Here is a 22841-nt window from a genome sequence, read left to right as displayed (position 1 = left end):
TGCTCTGATTAACGTTGTTTTACTTCCTGTAATCTGTGCGCATTCCATTTTTAATATTTAATATAATTATTAAACATTAGCAAAAAGCAATGTTTGCTTGCATATAATTTAAAACTATGTATTCTTAGCAGAATACATTCAAAGTATTTAATCTAAAGTGTACCACAGCAAATGTGTTATGAATGTGAACATGTCTCCACAGCACATATGTAAATTAAAAATTTAGCCTGGTATTCTGAAATATGATAAACAATTCAATTACAGATATCAAAAAAATCAACACGCAACACAAAAATCTAAGGGTTAATCAAAATGGCATCATGTAACCAATAAGATTGTTTTTTATTCATGGAAATGTTCATATAAAGAGTTATTTAAAAAAACATCCTTGTGAAACAAAATCAGGAAATGAAATAAAACTGCAAATTCTTTAAGACTACTGTTGAGCTCCAGCCTGCAAGAGGAACAAGCTAAAAATCGCCTTTATCTAGTGAACAAAATCTTGAATTTCAAAATATCGTGATCATGTCCATTTCAAGAAGGCTGTCAAAGTCTTCTCTCGACCACTTATTCAATAATGTGACTTTACTTTTTCCCAAAGCACTGAAATGAATACAAATTGATGCAAATAAATAAATTAGGTTGTGACTAGCTCTTGTCTCGATTAACCTAACGTCTAACTTTCACAGTCACAGATTGTAACAGCGATTTTTAAGTAGAACAGACTGTGAAAACAGAAGCTCAACATCCCATGTTTAATTTTCAGAAAAGAACTTGTGAAGTCTTGCTGAAGTCTTCAACTATGGAAATACATTCCCTCAGGTCAGATCTCTTTGGGTAAGAGGAACGCAGTCATGGAGTAGACGCTGGAGAGGTTACAACGGAACATGGCTGAAGAGGTACGACACGGACTCGCCGTTGTGGGTCCTGCGGATGGCCTCGGCGAGGATCATGGAAATGTCGATAACCTGCAGAGATCAGCGAGCAACAAACTTGACATGTATCCGTTACAGCCGCATGGAGGCATATTAAAGAAAGAACATCTGTATCATACCATCCCAAATGTATTTTGAAAAGTTTCGAGAAGAACATAAGACACCACTGAGACTTTTTTTTTCTTGTTTATAATAATTGCCATCCAAAGCCACTCCCACCAGACTGCTATGGATACGCTTACCAGAGCCAAATACTGTTTTGCTTTAGTAGGAAATATTCCTCAGCAAACCTTTAGTCATAATGGTGTCGACTTATATTGTTCCCAGGTGCAAGAATTCAAAGAGTAAACGTTTAGCAGAAGTGAGTTACTTTCGGTTTCCAGTGAAGGATCCAGTGTGTTAAAGGCAGCAGCTAAAGGAACTATTGTAAAATCTGATAACAGGGTGTCTACAGATATGAACAAATTAAATTTAAGACTTAAGACCATTAATTCCACCTTACATGAAATTTATGACCAAACCTGCGATGGAAATACACACACACAAAAAAAAAGTTTCAGTGTCACGATTCTTCAGAAATGCTGATTTGCTGCTCAAGAAACATTTATTATTATCAACGTTAACAGACACACACACACACACACATATTTATATATATGTATATATTTATCAGGCATGTGATCAGCTAGAGATAAAAAAGCAGGAAAATGTGACCGAGCACCCAAGCCATGCCTCCGGCACTTCTATTTTTGTTTTTTAAATATATATTTTATCAAATTAAAATATTGTAGTAATATATACTATTGTTCTGTAAAAATAAAAAAGCAACATTTAATAATCATAATAATTAATAAGTTATACAATATATATAATATATATTTAATAGACTTATTATTAAAGTACCTGCGAAAAGTTTGGAAACAATTATTATTATTATTTTTTTAATACATCTCTTCTGCTCACCAGGGCTGTATTTATTTTTTTGATCAAAAATACAGTAAAAACAGCAACATTGTGAAATATTCTTAATAAAAAAAAAAAGTTTTCTATTTTAATATATTATAAAATGTAATGTATTCCTGTGATCAAAGCAGATCCTTCAAAAATCTTTCTAATAATGATTTGCTGCTCAAGAAACATTTCTGATTATTATCAACGTTGAAAACAGTTGTGCTGCTTCATATTTTTGTGGAAATGGTGATACGTTTTATTTTTCAGTTTTCTTTGAAAAATAAAAAGTTCAATGAACAGCATTTATTTAAAATTATATTATATGTATATAAATATATTACATTTATCGAAGCATTTATTAAATAGAAATATTTTGTAACATTTTTAATGTCTTCACTCTTCATTCACTTTTCATTACTTTAATGTATGACAAATTAAAGTTTTTATTTTTCTCTTTTTTTAAATCTTACCACAAATGTCTGAATTGTTTCATTGTTTCCACAAAAATGTTAAGCAGCAAAAACTGCATTTTAACATTGATAATAATAAATAGTGAATGTTTCTTGAGCAGCAAATCAGCATTTCTGAAGAATCATGTGACAATGGAACTCTCTTTGTAAACAACAGAATTATAAATTATTCTAATGACAAATGCAAATTTAAATGTCACAATGGACTATATGCACGGAGCGTTCTTTAGAACTTCCACAATAATATAAGCCAGCTCTAGTAATGTAATCAAATGTAAAACAACACTGTATAGTTTTCACTGTATAAATTGATAGATTTATACTTATCAAATACTTATTCAAGAGCTGGGAGTAATTCTCTTTGCCTTTTGTTGATAAATTCACATTAATGGTGCAATCGTCAGCAGGTTTATTATTAGACTGCTGCTACTTTAAGACCAAATTCAAATCTAATATGCTAATACACATTTTCTCCCAACTATTTACGCCCATTTAAGACAAACTCTGTTAAGTGACTACTCTCCAAGCTGATAATTTTGACAGTTTTGTGTGTATTTGATCTTTTAGAAGTGCAGACGAAGTATAATTTGCTTGTATAGTTGCAGTCTGTTTCAGAGCGCACACACAGAGAGCCACTTTGAAGTTGGAAACAACGTCTCGTGTGGATTGTTGTGCTTTTAATAACTCTTTTTATTATCAAACACATCCCGCAATTTAGTAACAGCAGAGTCTGCATTTTACAACAATCGCAGATTGTGCTGATTCTAATGTTAAGTTTTGGCTTTTAGGGAGGAACAAATGTGCACTGCTGTGAAGGGAAGGAAGTTGTGCTATGCGGCTAGTTTTAAATAGTTTTACCTCAAATCTCTTCTTTTTATAATCCTTGGAAGCCAAGTGTAAACAGAAATTTGAATGTTTAGTTCTTTCCTTCATCGTCACTCATTAAGCAGGGACTGAATTCAGTTTTGAATTGAATCAAACATTTCTGGCATGACAAACCTGTATTTTGGGGCAATGTTTCATCTTCTCCTCCTGTGGAATGGTATTGGTCACAACTACTGCCTCAAAACAAGCGTTGTTGATGCGTGAAATGGCCGGTCCAGAGAAGATGCCATGGGTCAGGATGGCATATACTTTAACTGCACCAGCTGATATTAACCTAAATACAGAGAGGGGGAGGGGACCAATTCACTCAATTAAACTCTTAAATTATTCAAGAACAAAACAACTGAATGACGCGATACATACTAAACTTTTTTTTTACTCATTTCATATTTAAAGTTTTAAATAATATATTTTTACTGGTTTTCACTCCAGGTTTTTAAATTCTGAGCAGTGAAGCATTCTAAAAAGCATATGCTATACAAATAGCACATGTTAGTATTTGTTTTAGTTTCTTACTTATCGGCAGCATGGCAGACGGTACCGCAGGTGTCTGCCATATCATCGACCAATATGGCCACCCGATCTTTCACATCTCCAACCAGAACCATGCGGTCCACCTCATTTGCCTTTTTCCTTTCTTTGTGAATAAGGGCAAAGTCAACATTTAGCCTGTCTGCAATGGAGGTCACCCTGTCAATTGAAAAACAGCTCAGTCAGCAGTTACACATGCTAGGGCATAACTAAACAGGTGGTAAAATCAGACAGCCAACAGACCTCTTGGCTCCTCCAGCATCTGGTGATACAATAGTGCAGTTCTTCCATTCTGGGATATTTTCTTTAATCCATTTCAAAACGGCTGGCTCTGCATATAAATTGTCCACTGGAATGTCGAAAAAACCCTAAAAAAAAAGAAGAAATGTAAATGGGGGTATAATGGAGTTTCCCTCTTTTCCACTTCGCTTTTAAATCGCTTATGAATGCCTGTGCATTTTACTTTTGCTTTTGAATTAGCGGCAATGAAAAACATATCTATAAAACAGTAAAAAATGCTTATATTAAACATATCGAATACACATACTATAGACTTAATATAAAATTACAAATGACTTAAACAAATTAGCAAACACTGTGGAACCCCCCCCCAAAAAAATATGAAACAAATATAAACTCGCTTTAAAACATATTAAAGATAACGTTTATTAACAAAACGAATAAGACAGCTTGGTGGCATGGCATACACCATGCTGATCTGTGCTGCGACTCTCGTTTGATTCATGCTGAATTGAGCTCTCTTTCGCGTCTCCTTGCGCTTGAACTAGTGGTTCAACGGATCACAAAACTCACGGTTCGGATCAGATTGCGTTTTTTTTTTTTTTTTTTTTGAGTCACAGATCGGATCATTTTTTGGATCAGCAAGAAAAAAAATATTCTGGGGGTGGGGATAACTTTGCTTTCCATTTATTACTTAAAGCACTCTTTAAGTACTCCAATACCACAGCAAAAACTACTAGCCAACTAAGGTTGAAGTCAGCATGAAATCAAAATTGACCCTGATTACTTTGTTAGTGCATATTACTAGTCTTGTGGTGAACAATTAATCTGTGCAAGTTATTACACAGAAAAAATTGTTTGCCATGCCAAAATCTGAAAAGTTACTTCCGGTCTGGAAAACACTTAAACCACTCCCCTCCATAAGTTAGTCTGCTATGAGCGAAAGATGGAGAAGAGGAGTGCTAAAGTGAAACCCTGCCCTCTATTCAATCAATGTTTTACTTGGAAATACGTCACACCACTGGAGAAAAGTCGTTTGCTACTTCCGGTTCACAGGGACTTTAAAACATTATTAAAAGGCAAGTAAAAACAATAAGAACAATTACAAAAATTAAATGCATAGATAAATACAATATAGCCTGACAAATTTGCAAATAAAGTAAGGTCTAACTGTTGTATACATTTCAGGTACAGAAATGTTATAATTAAATGTAAAATAACACTAAGTTCACTATATAAATTTAATATAGATTAATCTTTGTTAAAGCTGTGTTTGGTAGTTTGAAAAACCTTAAAGGGATAGTTGATGAATTAAATGAAAATTTTGTAATCATTTACTAGCCCTCAGGTTGTTCCAAACCTGTATAAATGTCTTTGTACTGCTGAACGCAAAGGAAGATAGTAAGAAGAAATATACAGGCTGCTTTGAGCCACCATTGACTTCCATAGTAGGAAAAATATACTATGGAAGTCAATGGTGACCTAAAGCGGTCACATTACAAACTTTCTTCCAAATATCTTCCTTTGTTTTCAACAGAACAAAGAAATTTATACTGGTTTGGAACAACCTGAGGATGAGTGAAGGATGATGATAGAATTTTCATTTTTGGGTGAACTATGCTTTTAATGACATATAGACAAGTATTTATAGGCTGCTGTCACTTTTAGACCAAATACATGGACCCAAAATAATGATCTCTTGTTTTCTTTCTCTTGAGACATAACCAACTGTGTTTACGAGAATACATGTTGTGTGTATGTGTCCATTCAAGTGCAAGTAGACACGAAAAAAGAAATCAATTCACGAGCGATCTGAAATGCGCCTCTCTGTGTTATCATTACTGTTATTTAATAATGTTTTAAATGTATATTATTTAGGCTTGTAGTTTTAGCTGTGGTATCAAAATTGCAATAGAGAATTGTGAATTTTCACTGGTATCTAAAATTTTGGTGTCATAACTGGCTGTTTTTGCAAAAACAGTTTCATGGCTGGTAAAAAAATATTTCTGGTAAAATGTTCTTAAGCCATCGGCTATTGGCAGGTGTGGCAAGAAGTTTTAGTCCCTGGCTACAAAGTTTCTTATAGTTAGTAGAATGTCAAAAACGGACAACCTTTTTGTCCCATTATTCTCACTCTACAATCTACACCAAAATCCCCCCAAAAATCTAGGAAGTCATATTAACTATAATCAGCACATATTATGTCTAAAACACATGCAATATTTGTATTTATTATTAATCACAAAATCATTTTCAGTCCCCTACCTGTATTTGAGATGCATGCAGATCCATGGTTATGATGTGGTCAGCACCAGAGACTGACAGCATGTTTGCCACCAGCTTGGCAGAAATGGGTGCCCGACTCTGCAGAAAACAAGAAGATCAAACATCTTTTTGCAACACTTTCCAACAATGTACAAAACATTCTACAAGCATGCATACAAATGTTCTTCCTTTAACATTCACAGAAATACAATGGCACAGATTTCATCCCAAATAATGGCATTTAAACTTCACCCCACCTTATCCTTCTTATCCTGCCGGGCGTAAGGGAAGCACGGGATGACCGCTGTGACTCGGCAGGCCGATGCTATTTTGCAGGCATTTATCATAATCAGAAGTTCCATAAGATTATCATTAATTTCTCCACAGCCACTCTGGACTATGTACACATCTTCCCCGCGGACACTCTCTCCAATCTCCACACTGCATAATACACAGAGACATTAGGGACATTGGGAACAGGTCAGGCTTGACCCAAATCAACTGTTGCATGTATTCTGTAAAACATTACACTTGTTTTAGATGTCCCACTTGGTACATCAAATAAACTTCCCTTACATAACATTTGTATAACAGAGTTTACGCAGCAACAAAAAAGTCTGGTGTCAATACAAACAGCAGTACGTCATGATCTACATTGCCTTTTTTTTAAATGGACAAGATACTTTGATAATATCATGTGACCTTGGAATAACGTGTAAATAAAATGAGTAACGTCTTACACCTAAACTACTGTATTACCATACTACTTGTTTAGTAAAAGTACAGGGAAGCATGAAGGCATGCTATGAAATAAAATATTCTTTATCAGTGTTCTCATTGAAAACCGATAAGCAGTGAATGTATCCACAGGGCAGCACGTTCAGGGACATTTCACATTTTAATACGATGCCCGTGGAGTCAGAAAGCAGGCGAAGAATTATTCTCCTAATAAACAAATAAATGCAAATTGCAGCCATGTGACAACATTTAAGTTACCCACAGCCACAAGACTATCATCATGGTAAATGTAATTAAATTGACCACATGGGGAACATAAGCAAAGCAATCAGAGAACTAGATAAAAAAAGTTTGTAGACAAACTTTAACATGGCTTGAAAAAACCTAACCAGAAAGTTTGAGGAAGTTTTAAAAGCTTGAAGGTTTTCAGTTTGAAATAGTTTAAGTTTCAGTCTAGTAGTTTTAAAAGCCAGATAGATAGATAGATAGATAAATAAGCTGGTTGCTAGGGTGTTGCTATGTGGTTGGTGGGATGTTGCTTTGCGGTTGCTAGGGTATTCTGGGTGGTTGGTATGCAGTTAGAATGGCAGCTTCATTGAGCCTAATGGGCTTCTGGCAGTTTAAATTTGAATTATGAATAATGATAATTATATATATTTGAATAATAAGAACTATAAGTTTAAGTAGCATTTCAGTAAGTTAGCTTTTTCAAACCAGCTTAATGAGCGAAAGATCTTGGTCTCAGGTGCATAAGCTCAAACGATACTAAGAGTTATGCCCATTATATGTTTAGCAATTAAATGACATTTAATGACAATATTAGTTACAAAATGTACGTTGAGGCTGAAGCAAATAGACATCGCCATGTAGACGCACAGTATTCTGGGATTCTTCTGAAACCCACGTGGACCGTTTGGCGGTCTCCATCTGAACTACAACTCCCAGCAGCAAGCGAGTAACGGCACTTCAACATGATAAAGTAACATATAACCAGATAGTATACAAGAATAACTCACCACGTCTCTTGGTTGCTAAACTTTTTCGTCACCACTTTGCCTAATTCGAGTCCGAGGCGGTCCGCGATTTTCTGAGAAAGATCCTGGTGGGAGCTGCCGCTAAATATTTTGATATTAGGCATGTTTTTTTTCAGTAGATTGTATATGAAATGCAGCAGAACTCAATAAATGAAGAGTGGTGTATCGTTCAGATATCTGCTACCCGATGTCAATATTACCAGTAAAGTGTGAGTCGCCACTACCTCTCGGCCATAGCTGATCCTAGACGTTACGCGCGTGACGTCACACCCCGCCTCTGCTGGTCGACGCCTTCAACTCGACTCAACTGTATTATCGCCACCGACTGGACTGGAGTGTGAGGAAGGGGAACAAAACGTAACAAAAATAAAGATAACTATTTCACTTTTGCAGCATGTGTCATTTAAATTATATTTTCTAATACTCTGAGATCATTCTTTGCGAAGGGTCAATTCCCGAACATGTGTCCTAAAAGTCAGCTTAGAAACAATGTCCCAAATATCTCATCGTTTTATAATAACAGTAATAATTGTTTTTATTATTATTATTATTCATAAATAAAAACAAGTGAGATTTTTGACCAATAGGAAATATCTCTTTTTCACAAATCTGGTCACCTGAGCATCTACAGAGAACTTTCTATATCTATTTTAATAGGAACCACAATATCATGATATTGAATAATCCAACCAAAATTAAAAATAATCAAGCAAAATGTTGTTTATCTGATTAAACATTATAGCTTTAACCCATTTACTTTATAAACTTTATTAACAGCTCCTCCAGCATGTCTTTTGTTGTGCCTTACTTGTGTCTGTCTCTAAACATAGCATCTACATTTTTCACAGAAGCCACTCTGCTATGGCAAAATAATCCCTTTACTTTCAAACACATCGTTCAGTCCAAAATCATACATCCCATTTTTCCCCTCTGTAAATGTGATTAGTGATTGCAATCACTATTTCATAGGGTAACAGTGCTTCAATCCCCTACTACAATAACCCAATATGACGAAGCAAAAGAAAGAACAGCAATCACAACTAGTTATACTGCAGCACTACACTGAAATAAACTATTCTAACATCCAGATAGAAATGCTTGTTTTGTCACATTTATTAATGCAAATAGATTAAAAGCATATAGCACAAGTCTCAGCTTTCCACTTTCACAGCTTCAGTCTCTGCATTTGTTTTCACTGGCCATCATCTGTGTCAATTGTCCTTGTTGACTGCTAATTCAAAAATCATTTTATCCTTTTAGCACAAGTTTATTAGTCTAATTTTTCTCATTTTACAGAAAAAGATGTCAATAGCAGAAGAATGGAATCCATTTTTTTCACCTGCATGGCACACACTGCAATGTCACCTCAGCATTTCTGATAAAATAGAAAATAAATCACAAATGCCCTTGTAACTTGCTTTCATTCAGTGGAACAAAAGAGTCTGTTCAAGGTTAGTTTCAAGCTTCAGTGGCTTACCATGAACACTTTGCTGTATAGAGAGATACAAAAGAATGGAAAAATGCTGACACTGAACTCTGAGAGCAATTAATTAAAGCCAGAGCTTCTCATTTCTGCAGGGTGAAGCGAGGCTATATCTATGTTTGATTTCATTTTCATGTTTTCTTTGCAATGTGGCAAATTCATTTAACACAAAATGAAATAGTTAGCATTTTAACAGTCCATGTTGCTGAAGATATTTGTAATAAGATTGTGTATAGGAATTTGACTCCTAGTGTGTACAAATACTCATATTTGTGAGCTTTGAGTTAAATACTTTTTTAGAAGAAAACATAATTTTATGCAATTAGATCATCAACCCCATACTTAAACAATTCAAACTGGTTCCTTTTCTTTTCGAAAGATCCAACCTGATTGTTTTAATAAATTATTAATGTTGAGTAAATATGTTTTAAAGGACAGTACAGTTTGATTTGGCTATGTCTTGCCATTATTTTAATTGTTCTATGTATAGCTGATTAGAAGTAGCTGAGTATTAGAAGTATTAATTACCAAATACAATTTCCTGTGTGTGGTTATATGGACCATACATCCCCACAAAAATAGTAAAACCAGTCATTTTTGACCTTGTGGAGACATCTTTTGGTCTCCATGAGGAAAACAGCTAATAACATATATACTAAGTGTTTATTTATTTAAATTTTAAAATGCAGAAAGTTTTCTGTGATGGGTAGGTTTAGGGTATGGGGATAGAATATACAGTTTGTACAGAGTAGGCTATAAAAACCTTTATGTATATGGAAAATCCCCACATAACATGGAAACCCAACATCCCTCCATCTCTCCCTCTCTCTCTCTCTCTCGCTCTCTGTGTGTGTGTGTGTGTGTGTGTGTGTGTGTGTGTGTGTGTACTTGCCAATAAAGCTCTTTTAAATTGTGATTCTGAATCTGGTCAGAGCTTTTTATACACTAGATGTCAGTGTTTCATTGTATTTTAATATTGTGTGGCAAACCAATTTAGTTGTATTTTATTGGGACTTTCTAGACTTAATCTGAATGTGGTTTACAATTTTTTTTTTTTTTTATTAGCCTATTGAAAATGTATGACACTTACTAATGTGAATAATAATAAAAAAAAAAACACTTAAAAACAGTAGATCAACTGATTAATAATGTTAGTAACAACAACAATAATAATGTTATTAGTAGAGAAATAATATGATTAATAATCAAAAATCATATTTTTATTAATAAGTGATAAAAATAAACATAGGCTATAGAAACTAACATCGAGATGCATAAATAATGACATGCTTAATAAAGCACAAAGTAAATGAGGTTTTATGAAATGCTATATTCCTTGCACTGATACGTTTAAGAGATAATAAAGTGTAAGAAATTACAATTAAGTAGACTTTTGGTAAAGCAACAAGAATTTTCATCTCATGTCTCAAGTATAATATGACGCCACAACCGCGGAGGCGGGGTTAGAGTAGAAGACGTCGCAATATAGGGGCGTGGCTAACGAGGGAATATTATGGTTCAGTTGCAGTGCGCACAGAGCGAGAATGAGCGAGCGGAGCACCGTTTTACTCAGCCTGTGAGAAATGGATCATCATAACGCTTTATTATTTACATCTCTTTCTTCCATGGACATGTACGCAAAATCAGCCATTTAGATGGCATTTTTAACTGCTGTTCTGTATGCCTTACGGTAGGTGTTTGTGAATTGGACGTTTGTGAGCCTTCGATTATGGGCATGGATAAATGAAAGGGACATAATCTGAAAACTCTATGCAGAATCTGTTTTTCTCTCATTTGGCAGTGTTTGACATCGACGAGCTTTTCTGAGCCATGTACGCTAATTCACATAGATTTGAATTTTGAAGTAATTTTCTGAAGGATTATTATGCTTAAATTGTGTTTTGCAACTGTGATAGTGAACTGGAGACGTATTGTCAGCTCACTGGGATATCTCTGACCTTACAGTAGCCTATACTCAGCTACATCTTCATTTATCTACACAGTGTGAATTTTTGTTCCAGGTGAACAGACTTTTTAAATCCTTTACCAAGTGTTGTATTCTGAAATATGGCATTACCTGACAATGCCACTGGCATTCCTGCAGAGGAACTGGCCTTTCCAGAAATTATTGAACTGAACGTTGGGGGTCAGGTGTATATAACCCGCTACTCAACTTTAACAAGTGTGCCAGACTCCCTCCTGTGGCAAATGTTTAGCCAGAAGAGCACTAAGAGCCTGGCTCGTGACACCAAGGGTCGTTTTTTCGTTGACAGAGATGGCTTCCTGTTTCGTTACATTCTGGACTATATGCGGGACCAGCAGCTTGTCCTTCCAGACCATTTCCCAGAGCGAGGACGGCTGCAGCGAGAGGCAGAATTCTTCAACCTCCCTGAACTTGTTAAACAGCTGGCACCAAAGATAAGTAAGCAGAACTCTCTGGGCGACGAGGGCTGCCAGAGCGACCCCGAGGAGTCCTCACCTAGCACCGACATTGCCCGAAACCTGGCCTCGCTGGGGGTGGCCGCATGTTCCGGCCTGGCCTCGGCTGCAGGTGACGGCAAGTGCTCCGGATTCATCACCATTGGCTACCGGGGCTCCTACACCCTCGGCCGTGACAGTCAAACAGACGCCAAGTTTCGCCGAGTGGCTCGGATTATGGTGTGCGGGAAGACTTCTCTTGCCAAGGAAGTTTTTGGGGAAACGTTGAATGAGAGCCGCGACCCTGACCGCCCCCCAGAGCGCTACACATCACGCTATTACCTAAAGTTTACTTTCCTGGAGCAGGCTTTTGACAGGTTAGCCGACGCCGGCTTCCACATGGTGGCCTGCAACTCCACAGGGACTTGCGCCTTCGCTCATGAGCAGACTGACGACAAAATCTGGGCCAACTACACCGAATATGTATTCTACCGTGAGTGAACTTAAACCTGTGTTCCAGTGTCTCCTCCCTGCCTCCCAGACCAGAGATCACCTGCAATAGATGTAGAAGCTTCTAGATCACAATCCCCACCACCTTCACCAGACTTTCCCATGCCATCAGAGCCCTAAATGTCTCTCTCATCCACTGCGCTCAACTAACCTTACTTCCCTTCAAACAAGCCCCATTGACCTTCCCCTCACCAAGAGACTGCCTTCCCTTTTTTTCTGCTTTTACAGCTTTTGAGAAACACAAAGTTGTACTGTTGTTATATATTTTGTCGAGCTGAATGTTGGAAATGAACGGCTAATCTAGGCTTGAGCCATTTGAAAGGGCTTCACTTCTATCAGTCAAATTGTTGGACGTATTATAAAGCTTTTGAGCTGTTGGCCATTCTTGATGAGAAATAGATATTTAATAGATTATGTAATTTTAGGTCATTGTTATCATGTGTAAACCTTTAATGGGGTCAAAGGAGAGGGAATCCATTAGGCTTTAAAACTCTCTTTACAAATAGATGCAGTTACTGCATGTGGAAATTCAAGTGTCACTGTGAGACCTAACGATGTAATAATACAGAAAATTTCAATTGGTAAAAAGTTGTTTAACACGGAGTATATTCGCGTGTCATACTATTTTAATTTTTAACTAACATTATACATCTAGTGAAAAGTGTCAAGGCAGGTTATAAAGAAAGTTGGCATTAATTGGGCAGAATAGTGTAACGTCACCTGAAACAGTACAGGGCTGTATAGCTGTATTGGCTGTGTTAGAAGCTTTCAGTGTTTTATTTGTGTAAGGTTAGAGAATGTGAGTTGTAACATCGTGCTCAGAACACTCTTTGAACACTCTCAGAACAAGTTTTATTTTCAGGAGTTTCCAGTTCAGTCGAACCAGCCATACTGCATCTTGTTGTTTACACTCTTAAAAATAAAGGTTCCAAAAAGGGGTTTATCACAGTAATGCCATAGAAAAATCATTCTGGGTTCAGTGAACAGTTCTTAAAAGAACCATATTTTCTTGGTTTTTTCAAAGAACATTTGAAAAATCTAAAGAACCTTTTTCTGATATAAAGAGCCTTTTGTGCAATGGAAATGTTCCATGGATGTCAAAGGTTCTTTATGGAACCATTAATGCCAATAAAGAACCTTTATTTGTAAGAGTGTATTATCAATCAAATATTTCAATTGCTTACCGTTTGTGTAATTTCCTTTCTAATTTTTCATATACTAATATTGTTGTTTAATGAATTGAATGTCTTTTTAAATTGATCTTATTCAAATGTGATGATAATACATATAAATTGATATGTATCATCAGTTATATTCAGTAATTGATGTTTGAATATTTAAGCAACACAGCCTATCATTTACAATGACACACCATATATTTATGAAAATGAGATTAGTTACTTTGTGATTAAGTTGATATTTTCTTCTTCATTAAAAGTGAAGTCACTGAGTTAGATGGTGACTATTAGAGCTTTAACTTTCAGGTATTTCCTACCAACACATCCTTTGTAACCTCAGGCTTATAAACTGTAACACAAAATCTTGCAGTGGGCTTTAGTTATGAGATGTCATTTGGGATTATAAATATCAACCAGTAATTTATTTTATGTCAATTGGAATATAAATTAATCCCTTAATCTTAATTTCCTGATAGTCTTTTAAAGGTTGTGTTCGGCATTGTTGATAGTGCTAGCCTCAAAGTGTCATTATGAAAGCATGAATAAAAAATAATTATTCAACAAGTATTTTGTCCTAAATATAAAACAAATGTTTGTATTTAATGTATTTGCACATTATTAAAACAGGCCAAAAATGTTCCACTGAACACATTTCCTGTGAAGTCAAGTTTAAATTAAAGCAACAGTGAATGCTGTATTTTGGCGAGGTAGTCTTTCGTGTTTTAATAAGAGCCTCATTCAGCAGAGATTTCTATATATTGAATAGCAATTTGCAAGCATAAAATATTAAGCCTAGTAAAAACCGCCAGAAATAACATGAGAAAATTTAATTTTGTTTATTCCGTCTTATAAACACTGGTAGCAATTTTTGGAGGGTAAATTTGGCAGATCTGCTTTGCTTAGTCAAAGAAAAATTGAAGCATTACATCAGATTATTAAATTTTTGTCCCCTAAAGTCTCTTCTAAACTCAACCCTTTGCTTCTTCCCAGTTTCTCTCGTTCATTTTGCTCTTGCGTAATGCGTTTTCTCTGCAGAGACGTCAAAGTGTGAACATATAGGTAAGGACAGAATGAAAAACAGGACAAACATATAACCAGCTCAGTCAAAGCAGATTACCCAACCAGCCTTTGTGTTGCTGTGTCTAATCTATCTAATTAAGATTGTGCTGGAACACTGAGCAGCTCAAATTTACTCCGGTGGGGGAACAACATATTTACATATCTTTTTTTCAGCTCAGTTGATAGAAGAGATTCAAAAATTCAAACCAATAACCTGAGATCACTGACAGGAGGACTGAAATTGTCCAGGTGTCTGAAACATCAACATCCCTGAGCTGGTATATGAGAAAGTGAGCCAGACAGGTAAACTTTAGAAGACCTGAACCCCCACAGCCTCATGTCAGTATCTCAAACACTGCTGCAAAAGCTCCTGCTATTAAATCTAATGATACTTAGACACTGAACAGGCTGAAGCAGATGGAGCTGAAAGATCATTTGGCACATCTGGCCATCGGCCGGAGATGCTGGGACAGGCTCCAGCATCCCTGCGACCCTACATAGAACAAACAATTTGGAAAATGGATGGATGGCTAGACTTTCTTAATACATATCCCTGGTCTTATTGTGCATCATCATTGCATTATATTCTAAAGAAAAAAAATATTGGAATAAAACACAGGCTTTTCACAATCCTATCACTTACCTGTTGTGATTGGAAATATGTCATAATACAGAAGTAAAATGGGTTGCAAATACCATTTTCATGTCAACTTCACATGTGTCGTAGATGTATATTACAGCAGGTGGGTTTTAAGATACATCTATGCACTAAAGGGTTTAACTGTCGATCCTTCACTCTGGCCTGCGGTATAATTTGTTGCATTGTGTGCTCATGTTATTTATAAGATCCAGGCGCAGCTGTTAAGCCATTCGGCCTGCTTATAAACTCAAGTGAGTCAAAGTTGCAATCATTGTAGGCATTAGGGGGATATACCCTGGACTGATGACTTGTGCTTTTCTTTTGCTGCATGTCCTTTCTGTTTAGGTCTTTGTAAGTTAGGAAAGAAAAATTGTTCTACTTTAATGCAGGGCCATAACAACCATAGAAAATAGCTGCATTTCCACTCTCGGGCCAAAAGCAGGTGTGCTAGTGGGTGCCAGGGCCAGTCAGGTTTTCACTGTCACTTCCGGGGCTTGATCAGCCTCGTTTACCCCTTTTCCACCAGCACGAACTGGGTGCTAGTTCAGAGCTAGTGCTAGTGCCAGTTCGGAGTTGGTTCAACTGATGAGCCTTCTAAAAACCGGTTTGCCTTTCCATGGCTAAAGAGCCAGTACAGAGCCAGGTCTTAAGTCACTTGTCTCATATTTCAGAGCAAAGCTAGAGCGGGAGCACCAAACACAAATACACCAAGCTTGTTCGAGATGCATCGGCTTCTCGCAGAGCAATTGGCACATGACATCACAGCACCACGAGAACGATCCAAAAGCACAAAAGCACCCGCGGCACTCCGATGTCTCCCACCAACCGGTCCGCGTTGCTGTGATGTATCTCGAACAAGCCGTCCATCAACAATAGTGGATGTTTTGCTACTATTGATGCTCATGGCTTTGCGAACCTACATCAGCATCCAAACACGGCTCGCCATAATTTGTATATAGACAGAGATTACAATCGAGCTGCTGTTAGCTCGATTAGCTGCTATTTCAAAAATGGTGGTCACAAGTTTCTTGTTGGTCACAGTAACCCCGCCCCCAGCACCTGACGCAAGCGGTTCTTACTTCTAGACCAGCAATGTTTTGGTGCAAAACACTTTTCCTGGTTCGGAGCTGGTGCTTTGGGTGTCGAAAGACAAAGAACTCATTTGAAACTAGGCTCTGGCTCCGAATAGGCACTTAAACTGCCTTGGTGGAAAAGGGGTAATTGGTGCTTCCTCGGGACCAACAACCAGGATTTTTTTGGCCTACCAAATACCTTGGTCCAAAATGGGCCAGCTTGGGCTTGAGGGAGTGGTTAGGAACAAAGGCGGATTCTAGAGATGGCAGCGCCACGGATTATTTCATATAGGCCTACCAGCCAACATCAGCATTAAAGACCTTTAAAATCATTTTAGCACAGAACTCGCTTTCAAACAGCAGCAAGTGTTTGAAATAACTTCTGTTTGTGATCCGATGTGGATTCTGATCACCGTATATGGTAGAAATATCTATATGCAATGGAAAAGGTAAAGGTAAAACCATTACCATATTAAACATGGTAAATATGACTGCTTGAAGAAATCAGACAAATCACATAGGCTATCACAATCATGTATTTTATCTGTCAGTATGTCTCGTTTTTTGTGACATTGTTCCAGAGAGTCGTGTTATGGGAGGGTTTTAGTGAAGCGCTGCTGAGTTTCTGGCCCGACGGCGGAAACGCAACGTTTTGGGCTTGGTGCTACAGGCCCGAGGCTATTAGCCCAGCCCAGCCCATTGAAAGCCCTGGCTTGCACTAGCCCGACAGCGGAAAAGCAGCTATTGAGGGGGACAAGTCCCCCCCAATAATTAGAACTGGCCATATTGTCCCCCCAAATACTTGATATACTTAATGCTGCTCTGCTGTACTTTATTACACACTCTATTTGTTGTTATGAGATTTATTACAGAAAGAGTGCATGGTGAGATGCAAGTAGCTAAACATTTAATATCTGATAACTGTTTTATGATAGAAATGTTTAAAGCTGACAGTAATATCAAACTACTCAACTTTATCAAATGTCACCTTTTTGAATAGAAAATATGAATCATTTACATGATTCATGTAATTCATAACTGAATGTGACAAGACAAGAAATGTTTTGCGTTTTTGATATATTAGACTTCAATAATACAGTGAAGTTGGTGTCTTCTCCTGAGATACAGTAGTAAATAGTTGCAGCTATATAATGATGATACAAAAATGCCACAGTTTACAACCAAATAACACACAATGAAAGAAGACCTGTGGGGGCAGAGGGATGTGGGTGGATTTGAACTCAGGTTCAGACTGAGCAACTCAACCACTGAAAACAGCATCTTAAAGGATTTTAGGTTAAACACACAAAAAACTGAAAATGCCTTGATTACATGAGTAACCCAGGCTGCCTGAATAGAGAATGAGATGCTACAATTGAAGGAGAACTAACTAAAGGCTGATTTATACTTCTGTGCTGAACCTACACTGTATACACACGGATGGCGTAGCCTGACGAGCACCTCTCCAAAAATGTAACAACGCGTCAATTCTATGTAGACCACAAGCACTGTTATTGGTCTGCTAGAACCCTTCCCTCAGGACAAAAAAAAATTGCATTAGCGTCGCATTTCCTCATACACATTTCCACTTGCGACATAACTACACTTCGATATTTAACAACAAGCTGCAAAAAAAGTTGTTGCACTTGATGCCATCACTGCTACTGCTTCTCCAACAACGTACACAACAAGCTGCTGCTTCTTCAGCTTTTGCCTTGATACTGTCTGTTACACCATCAACATGCCTGTGGACACTACCTACTAGTGGGTAATTGCAGGTCGACAGGGACAACGATGCAGAAGTATAAATGAAAACCAACGCATAGCCTATGGCTTAGAGGCTACGGCGTAGGTCTGACACAGAAGTATAAATCAGCCTTTAGAATGCACCGATATCATTAAAATAAATATTAAAATTCTCTACGTATGATAATTAACAAACTATAAATAACAGGGGATGACCAATCAGAACTCAATATTGTAAGGCGCTGTGCACAGCCAAGCAAACTTTCGCCATTTTTTTACACAGTTCAAAATGGCCAAAATAACAGTTTATGCACATCTTTGGATGTTTTTTAAAAAGAAGAGAACAGATGCTATGATATTTCTTTGATTAGTGTTTAAGGACATTCCTTTGATGTAACATTAGAAAGATTAATGAACATAGCTAAAGTGTGCTGATTCAGTAAATGATCGTTCTCAAAGTTGCACTGAATTATTGAAAGTGAATCCAACCACTGAAGTGATTTAAATTTAAATTTGCACAGAAACCATTCAAGCCGCAGCGAAGAAAGACGGTACCACTAATAGTTCGACATAAGCACTCTTAAGTTGCCGGCCACTAATAGCTCAAAAGGTGCACTTTTGACTGAGTTTCTGGCTGTTTCCTTCCAGTTATTTAGAATAGAAAGGATGCGTGCTGTACGAATGTGACTCTGAGGGATGACAAACGATTCTGACAGAGAGACAGAGAGAGAGAGAGGGATTGGGGATGCGTTCCATTCAGAAATGTTCACCTATTCTTTTCACCTTGACATAATATTGTATAACAATAACATTGAATTTATGCTTAATATTCTATTAATTAGATACTTTTACTTCATAGACATCTTTCTTTAATTTCTTATATCTCCATATCTGTGTTTGTTCTGTTGTCTGTTTCTTTGTCTGCACACAAACACTGTACTGTACACACGCTGTGTGGTATCAGAGCATTTTGAACGAGTTTGAGTACACAAGCTCATGACAGACACCTTTTCATTGGGTTGGGGAACAGGGCATGCATAATTGAGAAAGGAGAAGGAGAATCAGGAGAAAACCTGTCACATATAAGTCACAGACCTTCTTGAACAGGAGACTGAGCAGCAAGGAAAACCTCCCAGACCAGGTGAATACAAGGCCTGACTCAATATATGGGGCCCAGTCATAGGGATACTGTGTGAAATGACATAATTGAGGCACATCTCCTATACTATGAAGGCTTTGTCACATGGAGCATGAGAGAGAAGATTGTCTTTCAAAACACACAGTCTGCTGTTGCCCAAGACGTTAAAGACTCTGGGACTGACAGAACAGAATGCAGTGGGAGTAAAGGCTTCTGCAGTTTGACACAGTCCCCCAAAGCAGGCCAATCCTCCATTTCCAAGCCATTTGATCAGGAATGCCCCTCTGAACCCATAGGATGGGAAACCTTAGTTGCCAACCTCAGGTCCTGCCAGAGCATGACTGCACCACAAAGTGAGTCCACAGAACTGAATCTTTTAGAGGTGGGGTCCAGTCTGCCTCACTGCTTTTCTCCTTTCTTGAGGTCACTGCAGACAGCTGGAAAGGGGACAGCCTGGAGGATCTAACAGGAGATCCTAGAAAAACAGCAACAGCCTGTGAGGCAAATGGGCACTACAGGGCCCAAGAAGCATTCGTTGACTGCACTACTGGCTGGTCAAGCTCCAGAGAAGCTAGTGCTTTTTGCTAGGGGTTCCACTCTACTCACTCTACGTGGGTTGCAGGAAACATGATACACGATACAAACATCCAATAATGAAATAATAAATCCAAGGATTCTCAAAAAGCAGATAAACCATCTTCTTGAAGAATAAAAGTCTGAGGAGTAATGGCACAGGCAGGTAACGCAGTGCCTCACTGGGTGCAGGTTTGCGCCATCGGCCAATGAACTGCCATAATCAATACAGGCTTCAGACAATCATCATACCTGGAGGGTGTTCCCATAGTTAGTCTATGAAAGGGAACTGAATGAAGACAGCATCAAATATGAAACTGCTTCTACTGCTAAGCAAACTAGTCGCAAGCATGCTGGGAATCACCTCAACCATCTGGAGTGTTGAGCCTTTAATCTGCCCTCTAATAGTCAATAATCTCAAGAAAGCTCTATCCTCAGTCGCCTGACCCAAGGAGATTTGCAAGAATGGGTGCTTACCTCTGCCTGAAATGCGGCGCAAGACTTGTGCAACTTCACAGCTTTATACAGAGCAGTTGTGCACTGCAGTGTTACTTGCCAACATGCAGATTGTAAATGCTTTTGAATTTGGGATTTTAGCTAGATTACTGTTTATTTTCATCTTTCTATTTAGATCACTCCATTACTGTTGCTTACATTCACATGCATACTGTGAGTCAGATTGAGACTGGCTGGCATGTGCATAATGCGTTAAGAATATGTCACGGTACAGGCAGCTGTCAATGCAGATAAACAAGAGACTCTGGGAGAGTGTTCAAAGAGAATCTAAAGACAAATATTGACACAGCGGGATTAATTAAAGCCTACGTCTGCATTGTTCAGAAGGGAATGGAGATGAAAATCTCACAGATGAAAAAACATGTTCAGAGATACAAAGATAGTGTGGCAGAGTCTCAATATTGTATATTTTATCTGTCCTGTCCATCAAAAAAAAAAAAGAAACAAACAAACAAACAAATTATAAACTATAAGTCTTCGCCGAGAGACCCACTGTAGGAACATTACAATACTTGTTCAAACTAATTAAACATAAAATTTCCACTCAAATATTAGTTAAGCCACATAGAAACAAGCTTAAAAGTAAAGTATTTGAATGAATGTTTCAGCATGCAAAAGTCACACAACATGGTCACTGCCTACTGACACCAGTGCTGAATATTTTTATAGAGAAAACTGCAACATCCCTTATAATATAACACAAATCTTGAATTTCCTGTGCAGTGGTTATAAGCCAGATATCTGGTGTCAATATTTCAATAACCAGAGCTTCACAGGTTGCCACTCGAGTCCTCTTCCACTCTTCCATGACGACATCATGGAGCTGGTGGATGTTAGAGACCTTGTGCTCCTCCACCTTCCGTTTGAGGATGCCCCACAGATGCTCAATAGGGTTAGGTCTGGAGACATGCTTGGCCAGTCCATCACCTTTACTCTCAGCTTCTTTAGCAAGGCAGTGGTCATCTTGGAGGTGTGTTTGGGGTCGTTATCATGTTGGAATACTGCCTTGCGGCCCAGTCTCCGAAGGGAGGGGATCATGCTCTGCTCATTCATGGTTCCCTCAATGAACTGTAGCTCTCCAGTGCCGGAAGCACTCAAGCAGCCCCAGACCATGACACTCCCGTCATCCGCTTGACTGTAGGCAAGACACACTTGGTTGGTCTTTGTACTCCTAAACTGGTTGCCGCCACACACGCTTGACACCTTCTGAACCAAATAAGTTTATATTGGTCTCATCAGACCACAGGACATGATTCCAGTAAATCCTTAGTCTGTTTTTCTTCAGCAAACTGTATGCAGGCTTTCTTGTGCATCATCTTTAGAAGAGGCTTCCTTCTGGGACGACAGCCATGCAGACCAATTTGATGCAGTGTACGGCGTATGGTCTGAGCACTGACAGGCTGACCCCCCACCCCTTTAACCTCTGCAGCAATGCTGGCAGCACTCATACGTCTGTTTCCCAAACACAACCTCTGGATATGGCACTAAGCATGTGCACTCAACTTCTTTGGTCGACCATGGCGAGGCCTGTTCTGAGTGGAACCTGTCCTGTTAAACCACTGTATGGTCTTGGCCACCGTCCTGCAGCTCAGTTTCAGGGTTTTGGCAAACTTATTATAGCCTATGCCATCTTTATGTAGAGCAACCATTCTTTTTTTCAGATCCTCAAAGAGTTCTTTGCCATGAGGTGTCATGTTGAACTTCCAGTGACCAGTATGAGAGAGTGAGAGCGATAACACCAAATTTAACGCACCTGCTCCCCATTCACACCTGAGACCTTATAACACTAACGAGTCACATGACACCAGGGAGAGAAAATGGCTAATTGGGCCCAATTTGGACATTTTCACTTAGGGGTGTACTCACTTGTGTGGCTAGCGGTTTAGACATTATTGGCTGTGTGTTGAGTTATTTTGAGGGGACAGCAAATTTACACTTTATACAAGCTGTACACTCACTACTTTACATTGTAGCAAAGTGTCATTTCTTAAGTGTTGTCACATGAAAAGATATAATAAAATATTTACAAAAATGTGACTAAAACATTGTCCAGTAAATGAGCGCATTGTTAAACAAGTATCAAAACAGAAAAAGCAAAATTATATTAATAGGGATGCAAAATGCAGGTTGTCATCAATAATCTCACACAAAGCCCCCTTATAGCACCAAATCAAATAAAAAGAAACAAGATCATTCATGGCATTATAATATCGGAAATCAATTAAAATTCTAGATTTCACTGAATTGAAAAACACTGCCTCTAAATTATAACTCTTGTTTCATTCAATTTTATGTTTCCTGGTATTATAAATTGCCATTTTAGCTAGGCCTAGCAAAAAGTCCAAAAGTTGAACATATTCAAAACCACAAATAAAAATTCCCACAGAAAAAGTTTCACCAAAACAAACTAATAAATTCTGTAAAACAGTAAACAAAGTCTTCAGTCTAAAACACTGCA

At 37.8% G+C, this 22841-nt stretch overlaps 2 protein-coding genes across 3 annotated transcripts; one reads left to right on the top strand and one right to left on the bottom strand.

Moving 5' to 3' along the window:
- Positions 1-281: 281 nt before the first annotated feature.
- Positions 282-8322, bottom strand: prps1b (phosphoribosyl pyrophosphate synthetase 1B). 2 transcript variants are annotated; one of them, XM_067391091.1, is made up of 8 exons: positions 8250-8308; positions 8032-8130; positions 6535-6718; positions 6278-6376; positions 4016-4140; positions 3758-3931; positions 3356-3515; positions 282-968 (listed from the first exon to the last, which is right to left on the bottom strand). In XM_067391091.1, the coding sequence occupies exons 3-8, from the start codon at positions 6637-6639 to the stop codon at positions 876-878; spliced, it is 756 nt and encodes a 251-aa protein (XP_067247192.1). In that variant the 5' UTR covers positions 6640-6718; positions 8032-8130; positions 8250-8308; the 3' UTR covers positions 282-875. The 2 variants fall into 2 exon arrangements, with proteins under 2 accessions (XP_067247192.1, XP_067247186.1); XM_067391085.1 differs by having other exon boundaries at positions 8032-8322.
- A 2769-nt stretch (positions 8323-11091) lies between these two features.
- Positions 11092-14206, top strand: kctd12b (potassium channel tetramerisation domain containing 12b). Its single transcript, XM_067382625.1, has one exon. It carries the CDS (start codon positions 11600-11602, stop codon positions 12449-12451), a length of 852 nt encoding a protein of 283 aa, XP_067238726.1. The 5' UTR covers positions 11092-11599; the 3' UTR covers positions 12452-14206.
- Positions 14207-22841: the final 8635 nt, after the last annotated feature.

This window comes from Chanodichthys erythropterus, chromosome 1, assembly GCF_024489055.1.
Source record: "Chanodichthys erythropterus isolate Z2021 chromosome 1, ASM2448905v1, whole genome shotgun sequence".
Lineage (NCBI taxonomy): Eukaryota > Metazoa > Chordata > Actinopteri > Cypriniformes > Xenocyprididae > Chanodichthys > Chanodichthys erythropterus.
This window is presented reverse-complemented; position numbering and strand designations above follow the sequence as displayed.